The sequence below is a fragment of the Pseudophryne corroboree genome, chromosome 3, assembly GCF_028390025.1.
Source record: "Pseudophryne corroboree isolate aPseCor3 chromosome 3, aPseCor3.hap2, whole genome shotgun sequence".
Taxonomy (NCBI): domain Eukaryota; kingdom Metazoa; phylum Chordata; class Amphibia; order Anura; family Myobatrachidae; genus Pseudophryne; species Pseudophryne corroboree.
In genome coordinates, this window is record NC_086446.1 from 458195494 (window position 1) to 458211549 (window position 16056).

A 16056-nucleotide genomic window follows, 5' to 3' on the forward strand; every position below is an offset into this window, starting at 1 on the left:
ATGTCTTCTGGGCCAAGCCGGAGCTTTTAGTTTCACGGCGCCTCTTCCTTGTTTTGCCTTTCGTATCACCCTGGGTAATAGGGCGATTGGTGGAAACACATAGGCCAGACAAAAGTCTCATCTCACTGACAGAGTATCCACAAAGGTCGCTTTGGTATGGAACACTGCGGACAAGACTGGATGATGAAGTTCTGCCCACTTTAACGTGTGTTACTTACCTCCTTCATTGCTATTTGGCTGCGAGTTCCTCCCGGATGGTTGAGGTACGCTACTGCCGTTCCATTGTCCCAGCGCATTTGAACTGGTTTTCCCTGAAGGATGTTTATTGGCAGGCAACTTTCTTCCTTGGTCCACTGTCCCTGGAAGCAACTCCTTCCTGACACCGCTCCCTGAAGGCTGGCATCCGTTGTCAGAATTTCCCAATCTGATACCCAAAAGGGTCTCCCTTTGTCCAGATGGGATGTCTGTAGCCACCAGGCTAATGACTGACTGACATCCTCCGAGTCCTCATCTGAAACATGTGTAGACTGTGAACATGTAGTTTCATGTCTATGTGATTTACTTACCATTGACCTTTCAGCCTGATTTTGCTGAGAGGCTGCCAATTCCTGTGCTGGATGTGATAAACCCCAGGTGGAATGTTACATGTAAGGATTAATAGGGTAACCTATCCCTGGTATAGGAGCTGGCATTATCCGCTCAGCTATACTGGATAATGTCTGTGCAAAAGTAGACCATGGAGGTTCAACTTGAACCTGTGCTTGCCTCAGCTTACTTAAGAGGCTTTGGTGAAAGCTAAAACAATTTGTACATAATCCATTTTGAACGAGATCCTGAGAGGTAAATCCAGCTTTGCAAGACAAACATTAAAAAAAAAGGTGTATCCTCCACACCCTTGCCTCTCCTAGACATGATAAATAAATCACACACCTGTACAGTGTTACTACATAATTTGTGACTGCAATCACTTTAAATTTTGCTAAAGTGCCATACAATCCAATCCCTCCCTGCTTTGCACCAGTATTGAGGATCGGAATACACAGAAGACTGACAGAATATATAGTATAGTCTGCAATCACACTAGCAATCAGTCACAGGTTATACATTAGTATAATAAGCAATATGAGCACATAATTAACTACAGATACATTTCAAGTATGTAGGAGGAACATATTACTACATTACCTTATATAGGAGTTTTAACCGTATTCAGTCGCACAGTGAAAGAAACAGCAGTAATAGTTTATAGACTCATATACATCAGGCACTTATCCAACTATTCGTACTCAAAGGTAGATAGAGACTTAGTGCTGTATTACCCGGCTCAGGAGAGTGGGATACAGGGAGACTTCACCCCACTTCCAGGATCGAACAGTACGTTAGTGGACGCTGAGTAAATACATATGCTATTAGTGTACACAATCGTCACGTGAACCTACAGTGAACAATGACGCACCAGCCACACAGCCTGCCTATGCTGTGACTGGGTCCTTTTAGATACACAGCATCTCAGACGGAAGCGGGAACTCAGTTCATGGTCGGGAAACTCGGAGGAAACTGGTCATCAGATGGGGGGAGGGGCGACCAAGGGAGCGTCTTACTCCCCACTGCTGACATCTACCCTAGGGATCACGGCCTCATACTACCCCTGGAGCCTATGATCCCTGAGGCCTAGCGCTGGTGCACCAGAGGTGGCAGCCACATCAGAGAATGTTCGGTAGGATGCAGAACCGATGCCTTACCTTCTCCCCGTGCTCCGGCCACAGCCTGGTAATGTCTGCTGGACTTGCTAGTACATCCTACATAGACGCCCGCCGAAACAGCACTGTACATGTGGGTAAGCGTTGTCGCAACCCGGCTGGGAGTTGTTGGAGCAACTCTTTCCAAGGTAGGTAAAAGATGCTTTTTAGAAAGATCACTAAAAACAAAACCAAAAAAAAAAAAAAAAAACCCATAGTAAGACTATTACAATAGGATTTAATTACCTACCGGTACATCCTTTTCTTGTAGTCCATAGAGGATACTGGGAATCCATTTAGTACAATGGGGTATAAACGGGTCCACTTGGAGCCATGGGGGTAGATGCAATTGCGGGCGAATTGCCGCAAATGTCGAAAAACGGGGCATTTTCGACAAAAAAAAACCTGTCGAATTGGATCCGACAATGCAATACAGAACTTTTCAACAAAAAAACTGCCGTTTCAGATTCGACTTTTTGCAATTCGACATTTGTCAAATTCGACATGTCTGCAATGGTAAAAATGCGGCTTTTCGCCGAAAGTATACTCAATTGAAGAATGTCGATTCGACAACAGTGCTTTTCGACAGTCATTTCGTCAATTTCATTCCGCCTCATTTTGCTGTCGTGATCTAATAATTTTTTTTAAAAACATGTTTTTTTTTGTGTTTTTTTGATTGCTAATAGCATATCTATTTATATTAGAAGGGATTATCTACTTGATTTGTCTATTTATGAGCCACAAGTATTATTTAATAGATTTTTTAAAAGAATATTATTTTTATTTTTTTTACTGACTAAAATAATATGGAGAGATCAGTGCATGGTGGGAATGGGTTAAAATTTCAAGGGAAAAAAAATGCGTGGGGACCCCCTCCTAAGCATAACCAGCCTCGGGGGAAAAAACGACAGGGGATCCCCCGTATTTTAACAACCAGCACCGGGCTCTGCGTCCGGTCCTGGTGCCAAAAATACGGGGGACAAAACACGTAGGGGTCCCCCGTATTTGTCACACCAGCACCGGGCTCCACTAGTCAGAGAGATAATGCCACAGCCAGGGGGACACTTTTATATAGGTCCCTGCGGCCCTGGCATTAAATCACTAACTAGTCACCCCTGGCCGGGGTACCCTGGAGGAGTGGGGACCCCTTAAATCAAGGGGTCCCCCCCCTCCAGCCACCCAAGGGCCAGGGGTGAAGCCCGAGGCTGTCCCCCCCATCCAAGGGCGGCGGATGGAGGGCTGATAGTCTTGTGTCAAAAAAAGTAAAAGAATAGTTTTTTGTAGCAGAACTACAAGTCCCAGCAAGCCTCCCCCGCAAGCTGGTACTTGGAGAACCACAAGTACCAGCATGCGGGGGGGGGGGGGGGGGGGGGGGAATGGGCCCGCTGGTACCTGTAGTTCTACTACAAAAAAATACCCAAATAAAAACAACAGTATACACACACACCGTGACAGAATAACTTTATTACATACATGCACACCAACATACACACATACTTACCTATGTTGACACGAAGTGTCGGTCCCCTTCTCCACGCAGAATCCACGGGGTACCTGTAAATAAAATTATACTCACAACAATCCAGTGTAGATCGGTCCTCTTCTTGTTTGTAATCCACGTACTTGGCAAAATAAAAAAACGGAAACCACGGACCATGCACTGAAAGGGGTCCCATGTTTACACATGGGACCCCCTTTCCCTGACTGTCGGGACCCCCCCGTGACTGCTGTCAAAGAGGGTCCCTTCAGCCAATCAGGGAGCGCCACGTCGTAGCACTCTCCTGATTGGCTGTGTGCGTCTGAGCTGTCAGGCGGCGCACTCGAGATACACTGTAGCGCATAGGCACTCCATTATATCCAATGGTGGGAACTTTGCGGTCAGCGGTTGACCGCGAGGGTGACCCCACGTAAACAGCAGGCGTAAAACAGCTTCCTCTTGAGGTAAGGTGTCTAACCCCTTAATTAAATTACCAGACCATTTTGCAATGGCTCGCGTAATCCACCCACATGCTATAGTGCAGGGGTGGCCAACCAGTCAGTGACAAAGAGCCAATAAACCTTGATAAGTACGTCAAAGATCCGACATCGAGCAGACGGCACGCATGCAAAAATGGAATGTGGCCTTGTGCTTGCTAGACCACGCCCCTGGTATAAAATACGCTGGAAAAGCCAGAATGACATAAAATAAATTTTTTAAAGCCATATCCATTAAAAAAGCCACTTTCACATAAAATAATTGAAAAAGCCAGATTCACATAATAAACTTCAGCTCCCCCATGTGTCACTCCAGCCAACACCCTGCTGTCACTCCAGCCAGCTCCCCCATGTGTCACTCCTGCTAGCACCCTGCTATGTCACAACACCCGTGAGTCACTACTGCCAACACTCCCCTGTGTCACTCCAGCCAGCTCTCCCATGTGTCATTACTGCCAACACTCCCCTGTGTTACTCCAGCCAGCTCTCCCATGTGTCATTACTGCCAGGAGTCTGCTGTGTTGCTCCAGCCAGCTCTCCCATGTGTCACTCTTGCTACCACCCTCCTATGTCACTCCAGCCAGCTTCCCATGAGTCACTTCTGCCAGCACCCCCGTGTCACTCCATCCAGCTTTCCCAAGTGTCATTACAGCCAGGACCCTGCTGTGTCACTCTTGCTACCACCCTCCTATGTCACTCCAGCCAGCTCTCCCATGTGTCACTACTTACAGCACCCTCCCACGTCACTCGTGCCAGGACCCTCCTATGTCTCTCCAGCCAGCTCTGCCATGTGTCTACTCTCATGTATCACTACAGCCCGCCAACCAACTTGTGCCATTGCAGCAGCCCCTAATGTGTCCTCCGTTTGCTAGTGGGTGTCTCACCTCTAGTATCTGGCTCCTTCAGTTTTCAGTCCCTGTAGTGCTGCTGCGTGTCTGGCTGGAGTGCAGCAGTTTCTGCATCTGTTGTGGTCACATGATTTTGAGTGTTGGGAGCCACATTTGAATAAAGAAAGAGCCACATGTGGCTCAAGAGCCACTGGTTGGCCTCCGCTGCTATAGTGAGTCTCTGGGCCACCCCAGCAGCTGTATACAAAGATTTGAGTGTAGTCTCAATCTTACGATCAGCTGCCTTCAGGGAGGCTGCACCAGGAACAGGTAACACTTATGTGAGAGCCTGGAGACTGATGTATCCACTATCTGTGGATTTTACCATTCTTTCCTATCCTCAGGAAGAAAAGGAAAAGATGATAATAATCCTCTAGGAATTTTAAATTTCTTATCTGGATTAACCCACGGTTCTTCAAACAGGGTATTTAGTTCCTTAGACACAGGGAAAGTGGCTGAGGATTTTTTATTTACATTAAGAAAGATTCCTCACACACCTCTGTCACCTTATCAGGAATATTGAGAACTTCCCTGATAGCGTTTATGAGAGCCTCAACACCTTGCAACAGAGTACCTTGCCTGACCTCTATGTCCACCTCACCTTCCTCCATTTCTGACCCTTCATTATCAGTCAGAATACAGGCTATGGGCCAAAGTAAATTTTTGCGGACAAATGGCAGAGGACTGAGACGCTGGTCTGAGTACGGAGCCCTTTTGCATAAACTCAGCCATAGACTGGTTTAAGTACTGCGTCTCATTCTCACTACGAGACAATTTAGTAGAGATGGTGGAAATCATCCCCCGAATGGAGTCCAGCCATGCTGGCTCCATCCCACTAGCCTGAGGAGGGATACTACACTGAATACACACTAGTGAATCCCCTGGAAAAGAGGAACACTTTGCCTTGCATGATACACATTCTTTGCCTGGCATACTGCAGTAGTAACAGCACACACACAGGAAAGGTTAAAAGCACAATTAACCCACAAAGAGCCCTTCCCAAGAGACACAGAGAGAGGATAGAACCAGCACATGGCGCCCTTACCGCTAAAGCCAAGCCTAGCCAGGTGACAGACTAAGTACCCAGACTAGGGACTTAGTACACAAGTATAAAGCTCCCCCCTGCTATGACCCCCTGGTACCGCTGAGGTAATCTGGAGGCTCTCCGGAGGAACTGCGTGTCCCTGCAGCCAGTGTCTGTGTAGCTGCAGTAGGGTAAAATGGCGCCTGTAAGCTGCTGGATCGGCTCATAGCACGCGGTCTTCCCACTCTTCTTTATACTGGCTTTATGTGTCTGAGTGCATAAAATGGAGTAAGTCCCCTTTTAAGCTGTAATGCCAGTCTGGGTACTGCGTACACTACTGTGTACTAAGTCTAGAGACTCAGTCCGGCCCGTTAGAAGCCGCACGTCTCCGTACCCTGACACAGCCATAATGGCCAGCGACCCGCTAACCGGGACGCCGGCTTAGTACTCACAACTCTTCTTTCTTCTGGCTCCGTTAGGGGTGGCGGCGTGTTGCAGGAATGTACGCTCGTTGTGGTGGGGCTTGCGAATAGTTCCCTTAGGAGCTAGCGTCCTGTTAGCGGAGAACGGGACCATTAACCATTAGTGGGGTGGGGTTGGGCCGCCTTCCCCCCTTACCAGTCCCACGAAGCAGGCAGGCTGATGCTATCCAGAGGGAGAAGCCAGCAGCCGTTATCAAACTTCTATAGCGCCTATGGCTCCAAGTGGACCCGTCTATACCCCATGGTACTATATGTATTCCCATTATCCCCTAGGACGTAAGAGGGGAAAAAAAAGCAAAAAAAAAAGCTTATGGCTGCTAAAAACCAGCAGCCCATTGACCATGGTCCGGCTCGTGACGCACTAAAAAAAAAAAACGGATTTGCCTCAGCCAGGAGGCTGGGATATAGGGACAGGCCCGTTGCATGCTGGGAGGCCAAAAGCATTGATCGTTTGGTGCCAATCTGCTGTGGAAATTGAACCATGCTATAGCTGGCCATATTATCTGCCATAAACATGCAGTTATTCTTTCTGTTCACCATGTGTGTTCTTACCTTTGTTGACGTTCTGGCCTCCGGGTCCACTACTCCTGCTGTAGGAGATACTCAAACGATCTGAAAGTATGGTTTATTAACATTTAGAAGTAAATAAAGGAAGCATATTAAGGGGCATATTAAGAGTTGCATGGAAGTCGGTTTTGCGGACAGACCTAGCAGTTTTTTTGTTAGCTTTGTGTAAGCTTCGTAGTCTAGCGGACACATCTTTGGGCAAGTTGTATGCATCTTAGGCGCATCTCCACTTGCATTTGAATGAGTGGTAACGGTGTGTACACATGTAGGCCAAGTTTAGTGATAAGGCATATCAACAGACCTGAGGGCTATGCAGAGTGCCACCAAGGATAGGGTTAGTGCAAGTACACAATGAGGACGACCATGAAACCAAGCCTATGATTAGAGGTGGTGAGATCTTCTAGATGAAAACAGCTCAGCATACGGGGGAATATCTGTCTTCAGTTCCATGCACACAATGAGTATAACAACAACTGATTTATGTGCAACCCTGAACTGACCCCAAAATCATCAGTGTCAAAATAACACAATGGGCATGATTCAATTTGTTGACAGTTGAATAGCGCTGGGAATTAGCTCCCAGGGCTATTCAATACAGAGCAATGGTAAGTCGGAGAATGCCCGTTCTTCTGGACTAAATAGGGTGTTTTGTCGGGAGAACCTGCATTCTCCGACTTAAGTGCCCAACGCAATGCTATTTCTGCAGCACTAAAGGGCGAAAAATAAGATTTTACTTACCGATAAATCTATTTCTCGTAGTCCGTAGTGGATGCTGGGGACTCCGTCAGGACCATGGGGATTAGCGGCTCCGCAGGAGACAGGGCACAAAAATAAAGCTTTAGGATCAGGTGGTGTGCACTGGCTCCTCCCCCTATGACCCTCCTCCAAGCCTCAGTTAGGATACTGTGCCCGGACGAGCGTACACAATAAGGAAGGATTTTGAATCCCGGGTAAGACTCATACCAGCCACACCAATCACATCGTACAACTTGTGATCTGAACCCAGTTAACAGTATGACAACGTAGGAGCCTCTGAACAGACGGCTCACAACAAGAACAACCCGATTTTTTTGTAACAATAACTATGTACAAGTATTGCAGACAATCCGCACTTGGGATGGGCGCCCAGCATCCACTACGGACTACGAGAAATAGATTTATCGGTAAGTAAAATCTTATTTTCTCTAACGTCCTAGTGGATGCTGGGGACTCCGTCAGGACCATGGGGATTATACCAAAGCTCCCAAACGGGCGGGAGAGTGCGGATGACTCTGCAGCACCGAATGAGAGAACTCCAGGTCCTCTTTAGCCAGGGTATCAAATTTGTAGAATTTTACAAACGTGTTCTCCCCCGACCACGTAGCTGCTCGGCAGAGTTGTAATGCCGAGACCCCTCGGGCAGCCGCCCAGGATGAGCCCACCTTCCTTGTGGAATGGGCCTTGACAGATTTAGGCTGTGGCAGGCCTGCCACAGAATGTGCAAGTTGAATTGTGCTACAAATCCAACGAGCAATCGTCTGCTTAGAAGCAGGAGCACCCAGCTTGTTGGGTGCATACAGTATAAACAGCGAGTCAGATTTTCTGACTCCAGCCGTCCTTGAAATATATATATTTTCAATGCCCTGACAACGTCCAGCAACTTGGAATCCTCCAAATCGCTAGTAGCCGCAGGCACCACAATAGGCTGGTTCAGGTGAAACGCTGACACCACCTTAGGCAGAAAATGAGGACGCGTCCGCAGTTCTGCCCTGTCCGAATGGAAAATCAGATATGGGCTTTTATACGATAAAGCCGCCAATTCTGACACTCTCCTGGCTGAAGCCAGGGCCAGTAGCATGGTTACTTTCCATGTAAGATATTTCAAATCCGCCGATTTGAGTGGCTCAAACCAATGGGATTTGAGAAAATCCAAAACTACATTAAGGTCCCACGGAGCCACTGGGGGCACAACCGGGGGCTGTATATGTAGTACTCCTTTTACAAAAGTCTGGACTTCAGGAACTGAAGCCAATTCTTTCTGGAAGAAAATCGACAGGGCCGAAATTTGAACCTTAATGGACCCCAACTTGAGGCCCATAGACAATCCTGTTTGCAGGAAATGTAGGAATCGACCCAATTGAAATTTCTCCGTGGGGGCCTTCCTGGCCTCACACCGCGCAACATATTTTCTCCAAATGCGGTGATAATGTTGTGCAGTCACCTCCTTCCTGGCTTTAACCAGTGTAGGAATGACCTCTTCTGGAATGCCTTTTTCCCTTAGAATTCGGCGTTCAACCGCCACGCCGTCAAACGCAGCCGCGGTAAGTCTTGGAATAGACACGGTCCCTGCTGAATCAGGTCCCGTCTTAGAGGTAGAGGCCACGGATTTTCCGTGAGCATCTCCTGAAGTTCCGGGTACCAAGTTCTTCTTGGCCAATCCGGAGCCACGAGTATCGTTCTTACTCCCCTTTGCCGTATAATTCTCAGTACTTTGGGTATGAGAGGCAGAGGAGGAAACACATACACTGACTGGAACACCCACGGTGTTACCAGAGCGTCCACAGCTATTGCCTGAGGGTCTCTTGACCTGGCGCAATACCTGTCCAGTTTTTTGTTGAGGCGAGACGCCATCATATCCACCTTTGGTTTTTCCCAACGGTTCACAATCATGTGGAAGACTTCTGGATGAAGTCCCCACTCTCCCGGGTGTAGATCGTGTCTGCTGAGGAAGTCTGCTTCCCAGTTGTCCACTCCCGGAATGAACACTGCTGACAGTGCTATCACATGATCTTCCGCCCAGCGAAGAATCCGTGCAGCTTCTGCCATTGCTCTCCTGCTTCTTGTGCCGCCCTGTCTGTTTACGTGGGCGACTGCCGTGATGTTGTCCGACTGGATCAACACCGGCTGACCCTGAAGCAGGGGTTTTGCCAGGCTTAGAGCATTGTAAATCGCTCTTAGCTCCAGTATATTTATGTGAAGAGACATCTCCAGGCTTGACCATACTCCCTGGAAGTTTCTACCCTGTGTGACCGCTCCCCAGCCTCTCAGACTGGCATCCGTGGTCACCAGGACCCAGTCCTGTATGCCGAATCTGCGGCCTTCTAACAGATGAGCACTCTGCAACCACCACAGAAGAGACACCCTTGTCCGTGGCGATAAGGTTATCCGCTGATGCATTTGCAGATGCGATCCGGACCATTTGTCCAGCAGATCCCACTGAAAAGTTCGTGCGTGGAATCTGCCGAATGGGATTGCTTCGTAAGAAGCCACCATCTTTCCCAGGACTCTTGTGCATTGATGCACAGACACTTTTCCTGGTTTTAGGAGGTTCCTGACAAGTTCGGATAACTCCTTGGCTTTCTCCTCCGGAAGAAACACCTTTTTCTGAACCGTGTCCAGAATCATTCCCAGGAACAGCAGACGTGTTGTCGGGGTCAACTGAGATTTTGGAAAATTCAGAATCCACCCGTGTTGTTGCAGCACTACTTGGGTTAGTGCTACTCCGTCCTCCAGCTGTTCTCTGGACCTTGCCCTTATCAGGAGATCGTCCAAGTAAGGGATAATTAATACGCCTCTTCTTCGCAGAAGAATCATCATTTCGGCCATTACCTTGGTAAAGACCCGAGGTGCCGTGGACAATCCAAACGGCAGCGTCTGAAACTGATAATGACAGTTTTGCACCACGAACCTGAGGTACCCTTGATGTGAAGGGCAAATTGGGACATGCAGGTAAGCATCTTTTATGTCCAGGGACACCATAAAGTCCCCTTCTTCCAGATTCGCTATCACTGCTCTGAGTGATTCCATCTTGAACTTGAATTTTTGTATGTACAGGTTCAAAGATTTCAGATTTAGAATAGGTCTTACCGAGGCGTCCGGCTTCGGTACCACAAATAGCGTGGAGTAATACCCCTTTTCCTGTTGTAGGAGGGGTACCTTGACTATCACCTGCTGAGAAAACAGCTTGTGAATGGCTTCCAATACCGTCGCCCTGTCTGAGGGAGACGTTGGCAAAGCAGACTTTAGGAACCGGCGAGGGGGAGACTTCTCGAATTCCAACCTGTAACCCTCAGATACTACTTGCAGGATCCAGGGGTCCACCTGTGAGCAAGCCCACTGCGCGCTGAAATTCTTGAGTCGACCCCCCACCGTTCCTGAGTCCGCTTGTAAAGCCCCAGCGTCATGCTGAGGGCTTTGCAGAACCCGCGGAGGGCTTCTGTTCCTGGGAAGGAGCTGCTTGCTGCCCTCTCTTACCCTTTCCTCTGCCTCGGGGCAGATATGACTGTCCTTTTGCCCGCTTCTTATAGGACCGAAAGGACTGCGGCTGAAAAGACGGTGTCTTTTTCTGTTGGGAGGGGGTCTGAGGTAAAAAGGTGGATTTCCCGGCAGTTGCCGTGGCCACCAAATCCGATAGACCGACGCCAAATAATTCCTCCCCTTTATACGGCAATACTTCCATATGCCGTTTGGAATCCGCATCACCTGACCACTGTCGTGTCCATAAACTTCTTCTGGCAGATATGGACATCGCACTTACTCTCGATGCCAGAGTGCAAATATCCCTCTGAGCATCTCGCATATAAAGAAAAGCATCCTTTAATTGCTCTAAAGTCTGTAAAATACTGTCCCTATCCAGGGTATCAATATTTTCAGTCAGGGAATCCGACCAGACCACCCCAGCACTGCACATCCAGGCTGAGGCGATGGCTGGTCGCAGTATAACACCAGTATGTGTGTATATACTTTTTAGGGTAGTTTCCAGCCTCCTATCAGCTGGATCCTTGAGGGCGGCCGTATCAGGAGACGGTAACGCCACTTGTTTTGATAAGCGTGTGAGCGCCTTATCCACCTTAGGGGGTGTTTCCCAGCGCGCCCTAACCTCTGGCGGGAAAGGGTATAATGCCAATAACTTTTTTGAAATTAGCACTTTTCTATCTGGGTTAACCCACGCTTCATCACATACATCATTCAATTCCTCTGATTCAGGAAAAACTACAGGTAGTTTTTTCACCCCCCACATAATACCCCTTTTTGTGGTACTTGTAGTATCAGAGATAAGCAAAGCCTCCTTCATTGCCGTGATCATATAACGTGTGGCCCTACTGGAAAATACGTTTGTTTCTTCACCGTCGACACTAGATTCAGTGTCCGTGTCTGGGTCTGTGTCGACCGACTGAGGTAAAGGGCGTTTTACAGCCCCTGACGGTGTCTGAGACGCCTGGGCAGGTACTAACTGGTTTTCCGGCCGTCTCATGTCGTCAACTGATTTTTGTAAAGTGCTGACATTATCACGTAATTCCATAAACAAAGCCATCCATTCCGGTGTCGACTCCCTGGGGGGTGACATCACCATTACCGGCAATTGCTCTGCCTCCACACCAACATCGTCCTCATACATGTCGACACACACGTACCGACACACAGCAGACACACAGGGAATGCTCTATTGAAGACAGGACCCCACTAGCCCTTTGGGGAGACAGAGGGAGAGTTTGCCAGCACACACCCAAGCGCTATAATATATATGGGAACAACCCTATATAAGTGTTGTATCCTTATAGCAGTTTAAATATAGTAATATCGCCAAAAAAAGTGCCCCCCCCCTCTCTGTTTTACCCTGTTTCTGTAGTGCAGTGCAGGGGAGAGTCCTGGGAGCCTTCCTCACAGCGGAGCTGAGCAGGAAAATGGCGCTGTGTGCTGAGGAGAATAAGCCCCGCCCCCTATTTCGGCGGGCTCTTCTCCGGAGTTTGTGAGATCTGGCAGGGGTTAAATACATCCATATAGCCTCAAGGGCTATATGTGATGTATTTTTTAGCCATAAAAAGGTATTATACATTGCTGCCCAGGGCGCCCCCCCAGCGCCCTGCACCCTCCGTGACCGCTGTGTGAAGTGTGCTGACAACAATGGCGCACAGCTGCAGTGCTGTGCGCTACCTCAGGAAGACTGAAAAGTCTTCTGCCGCCTGCTTCTGGACCTCTTCCATCTTCGGCATCTGTAAGGGGGGTCGGCGGCGCGGCTCCGGGACCGGACTCCATGGCTGGGCCTGTGTTCGATCCCTCTGGAGCTAATGGTGTCCAGTAGCCTAAGAAGCCAATCCATCCTGCACGCAGGTGAGTTGACTTCTCTCCCCTAAGTCCCTCGATGCAGTGAGCCTGTTGCCAGCAGGACTCACTGAAAATAAAAAACCTAAAAACTTTTTCTAAGCAGCTCTTTAGGAGAGCCACCTAGATTGCACCCTGCTCGGACGGGCACAAAAACCTAACTGAGGCTTGGAGGAGGGTCATAGGGGGAGGAGCCAGTGCACACCACCTGATCCTAAAGCTTTATTTTTGTGCCCTGTCTCCTGCGGAGCCGCTAATCCCCATGGTCCTGACGGAGTCCCCAGCATCCACTAGGACGTTAGAGAAATTAGCATTGCTCCGACATCGGATTTCTGCTCGCAGCCCTCCGGGAGTGCGAGAAGAAATCCGTTGTTGGGTGTCACAGGGCGCTGTACTGAATAACCCCGGGAACTAACTCCCAGTGCTATTCAACTGTCATCTAACCGAATCATGCCCAGTGACATCTGATGTCTGGAGACCATGTCAGCCAAAATATCATTATTCTTGTACAGTGCAAAAGGATACGAGATTCAAAACAACTTCAATGAGATGTTTATTTCTTAAATAACATGTTGATATACTTTGAAGTTTTGAATAAGATTTACTGTATAGATTAAGACAATTGAACGCTAAAGCTTGAAAACAAATATAATCTATCAAAGCTAACAAAAAAACCTCTCTGAAGGTTATTTAGGAACTGTAAAATGTCCAGAAAGCAGTGAAAAGTCAGCTTTCGCCACATTGGGGGATGCGGTCAGGATCCCAGTGGTTGAAATCCTGAAGGTGAGAATGCTAACAGCAACATCCAAACGCTCACAATCCAGATGGTGAGTACTTGTGTTAACAGTTAGGCTGCAGGCGGGGACATTAGGTTTAAAATACTCAATGGGATCAGTTGGGATTCCACTGTAGGCATTCTGACCAACGGGATTTCAACCGCCAGGATAATTTCTGCCAAATCGCATACATTTGTGGAGGAAGATGAATAGATTCATGGATGTGAATAATACCCCTTTTACACAAGGTTATTGCTGGGTCTACCCAGGTCACAGCATGGTGTAAAAGGGTCCTTGAAAAATAACCCAGGCCGAGTGACCAGGGAACCCAACCCGGTAACGATGCAGTGTAAACATATCGACCCAGGTTATGCTTAAAAGCTGCTGATTGGCTGTGTATGCAGAGGACCGCCCTAAGGGAATGCTTGTGAGTGACATGCTGGGCAGACCCGGGTTCAGTGTAAATGGGGCTGACCCAGGGATAACCCAGGTCCAAAATGTGAAGTATAAACAGGGTCTGACCCAGGTTGGAACTGGGTCGAACCTGGGTTTTTGGCATAAAAGTGGTATAAGTGTGCAATGACTTAAGGGATGTGGTGGCAAAGTGAGGAGGTACATTACGTATGCAGTCAATGCACAAGCACACCTTATCTTGCAAATGTGATTTTTGATACTATGGAGCTTCGTAATAGAATACTACAGAAGAGTAATTGTACTGAACAGACTTGCATCTCATTATCACAGGAACTCTTTCAGTATCTACTCACCAATGGGAATGTCTTTGTGATCCTCTATTTTCTCCTTTAATAGTAATAAGAATAATAATTAGCAGCAATATGAAGATAATGCAAGTTCTTAAGACTGCTGAAATCAGAGACTACAAATATGATTCCAAAAATGTATATGTACTATAATTACTACCAGGTACATTTAGCAATAGCAGCCAGTCACAAATTTACTCTCTCTCTCACGCTCATCAGATTAGTGTTGCTATCAAAGCATTAACCATTTATGGTTTATAACCATTGATGACTTGATCATCGATGGGCATGCCTGATGCGTGCCATTGCAGCTGGTGGGCCAATTAGGGAAGAGGGTTGGGCTGAGTACCATAACAGGAGGCGGGACTAAACACTGTGTCCCCTACACCAGGGGATAAAAAAAATAAGATTTTAAACCTACCGATAAATCTTTTTCTCCTAGTCCGTAGAGGATGCTGGGGACTCCGTAAAGACCATGGGGTATAGACGGCTCTGCAGGAGACATGGGCACTTTAAGACTTTAGAATGGGTGTGCACTGGCTCCTCCCTCTATGCCCCTCCTCCAGACCTCAGTTAGAGAACTATGCCCAGAGGAGAAGGACAGTACGAGGAAAGGATTTTGTTAATCTAAGGGCGAGATACATACCAGCCCACACCATACACACCGTACAACATGGTATATACTAAACCAGTTAACAGCATGAACAACAGCATCAGCCCGAGACTGATCTCAACTATAACATAACCCTTATGTAAGCAACAACTATATACAAGTCTTGCAGAATTTAGTCCGCCACTGGGATGGGCACCCAGCATCCTCTACGGACTAGGAGAAAAAGATTTACCGGTAGGTTTAAAATCTTATTTTCTCTTATGTCCTAGAGGATGCTGGGGACTCCGTAAGGACCATGGGGATTATACCAAAGCTCCAGACCGGGCGGGAGAGTGCGGATGACTCTGCAGCACCGACTGAGCAAACACGAGGTCCTCATCAGCCAGGGTATCAAACTTGTAGAATCTTGCAAAAGTGTTTGAACCCGACCAAGTAGCAGCTCGGCAAAGCTGTAATGCCAAGACACCTCGGGCAGCCGCCCAAGAAGAGCCCACCTTCCTAGTGGAATGGGCCTTTACCGAATTTAGAACTGGCAATCCAGCCGTAGAATGAGCCTGCGGAATCGTGTCACAGATCCAGCGAGCAATAGTCTGTTTAGACGCAGGAGCGCCAACCTTGTTGGCTGTATACAGGACAAACAGTGCTTCTGTTTTCCTAACCCTAGCCGTTCTGGCGATATAAATCTTTAAGGCTCTGACTACATCAAGGGACTTGGAATCCTCCAAGGCACCCATAGCCACAGGCACCACAATAGGTTGGTTCATATGAAATGACGAAACCACCTTAGGCAAAAAATGAGGATGAGTCCTCAACTCTGCTCTATCCGCATGGAAAATCAGATAGGGGCTCTTGAAAGACAGCCGCCAATTCGGACACCCGCCTTGCAGATGCCAAGGCCAATACCATGACCACTTTCCAAGTGAGAAACTTAAATTCAACAGTTTGAAAGGTTGAAATCAGTGTGATTTAAGGAACTGTAACACCACGTTAAGGTCCCACGGTGCCACTGAGGCACAAAAGGAGGTTGGATGAACCACACTCCCTTTGCAAAAATCTTGACTTCTGGGAGAAAAGCCAACTCCTTCTGAAAGAAGATAGATAAGGCCGAAATCTGCACCTTAATGGAGCCTAACTGCAGGCCCATATCCACAC

At 47.9% G+C, this 16056-nt stretch overlaps 1 protein-coding gene across 1 annotated transcript in view; it reads right to left on the reverse strand.

The window, feature by feature from the left end:
- Positions 1 to 16056, reverse strand: part of MRPL58 (mitochondrial ribosomal protein L58) — a 68883-nt gene that overhangs the window by 39606 nt on the left and 13221 nt on the right. Inside the window, exons 2-3 of the mRNA XM_063960664.1 lie at positions 14298 to 14331; positions 6659 to 6718 (exon numbers count right to left, since the gene is read on the reverse strand). Of these exons, the coding sequence (XP_063816734.1) occupies positions 6659 to 6718; positions 14298 to 14331 (94 nt within the window). The remainder of the gene's footprint in view (positions 1 to 6658; positions 6719 to 14297; positions 14332 to 16056) is intronic.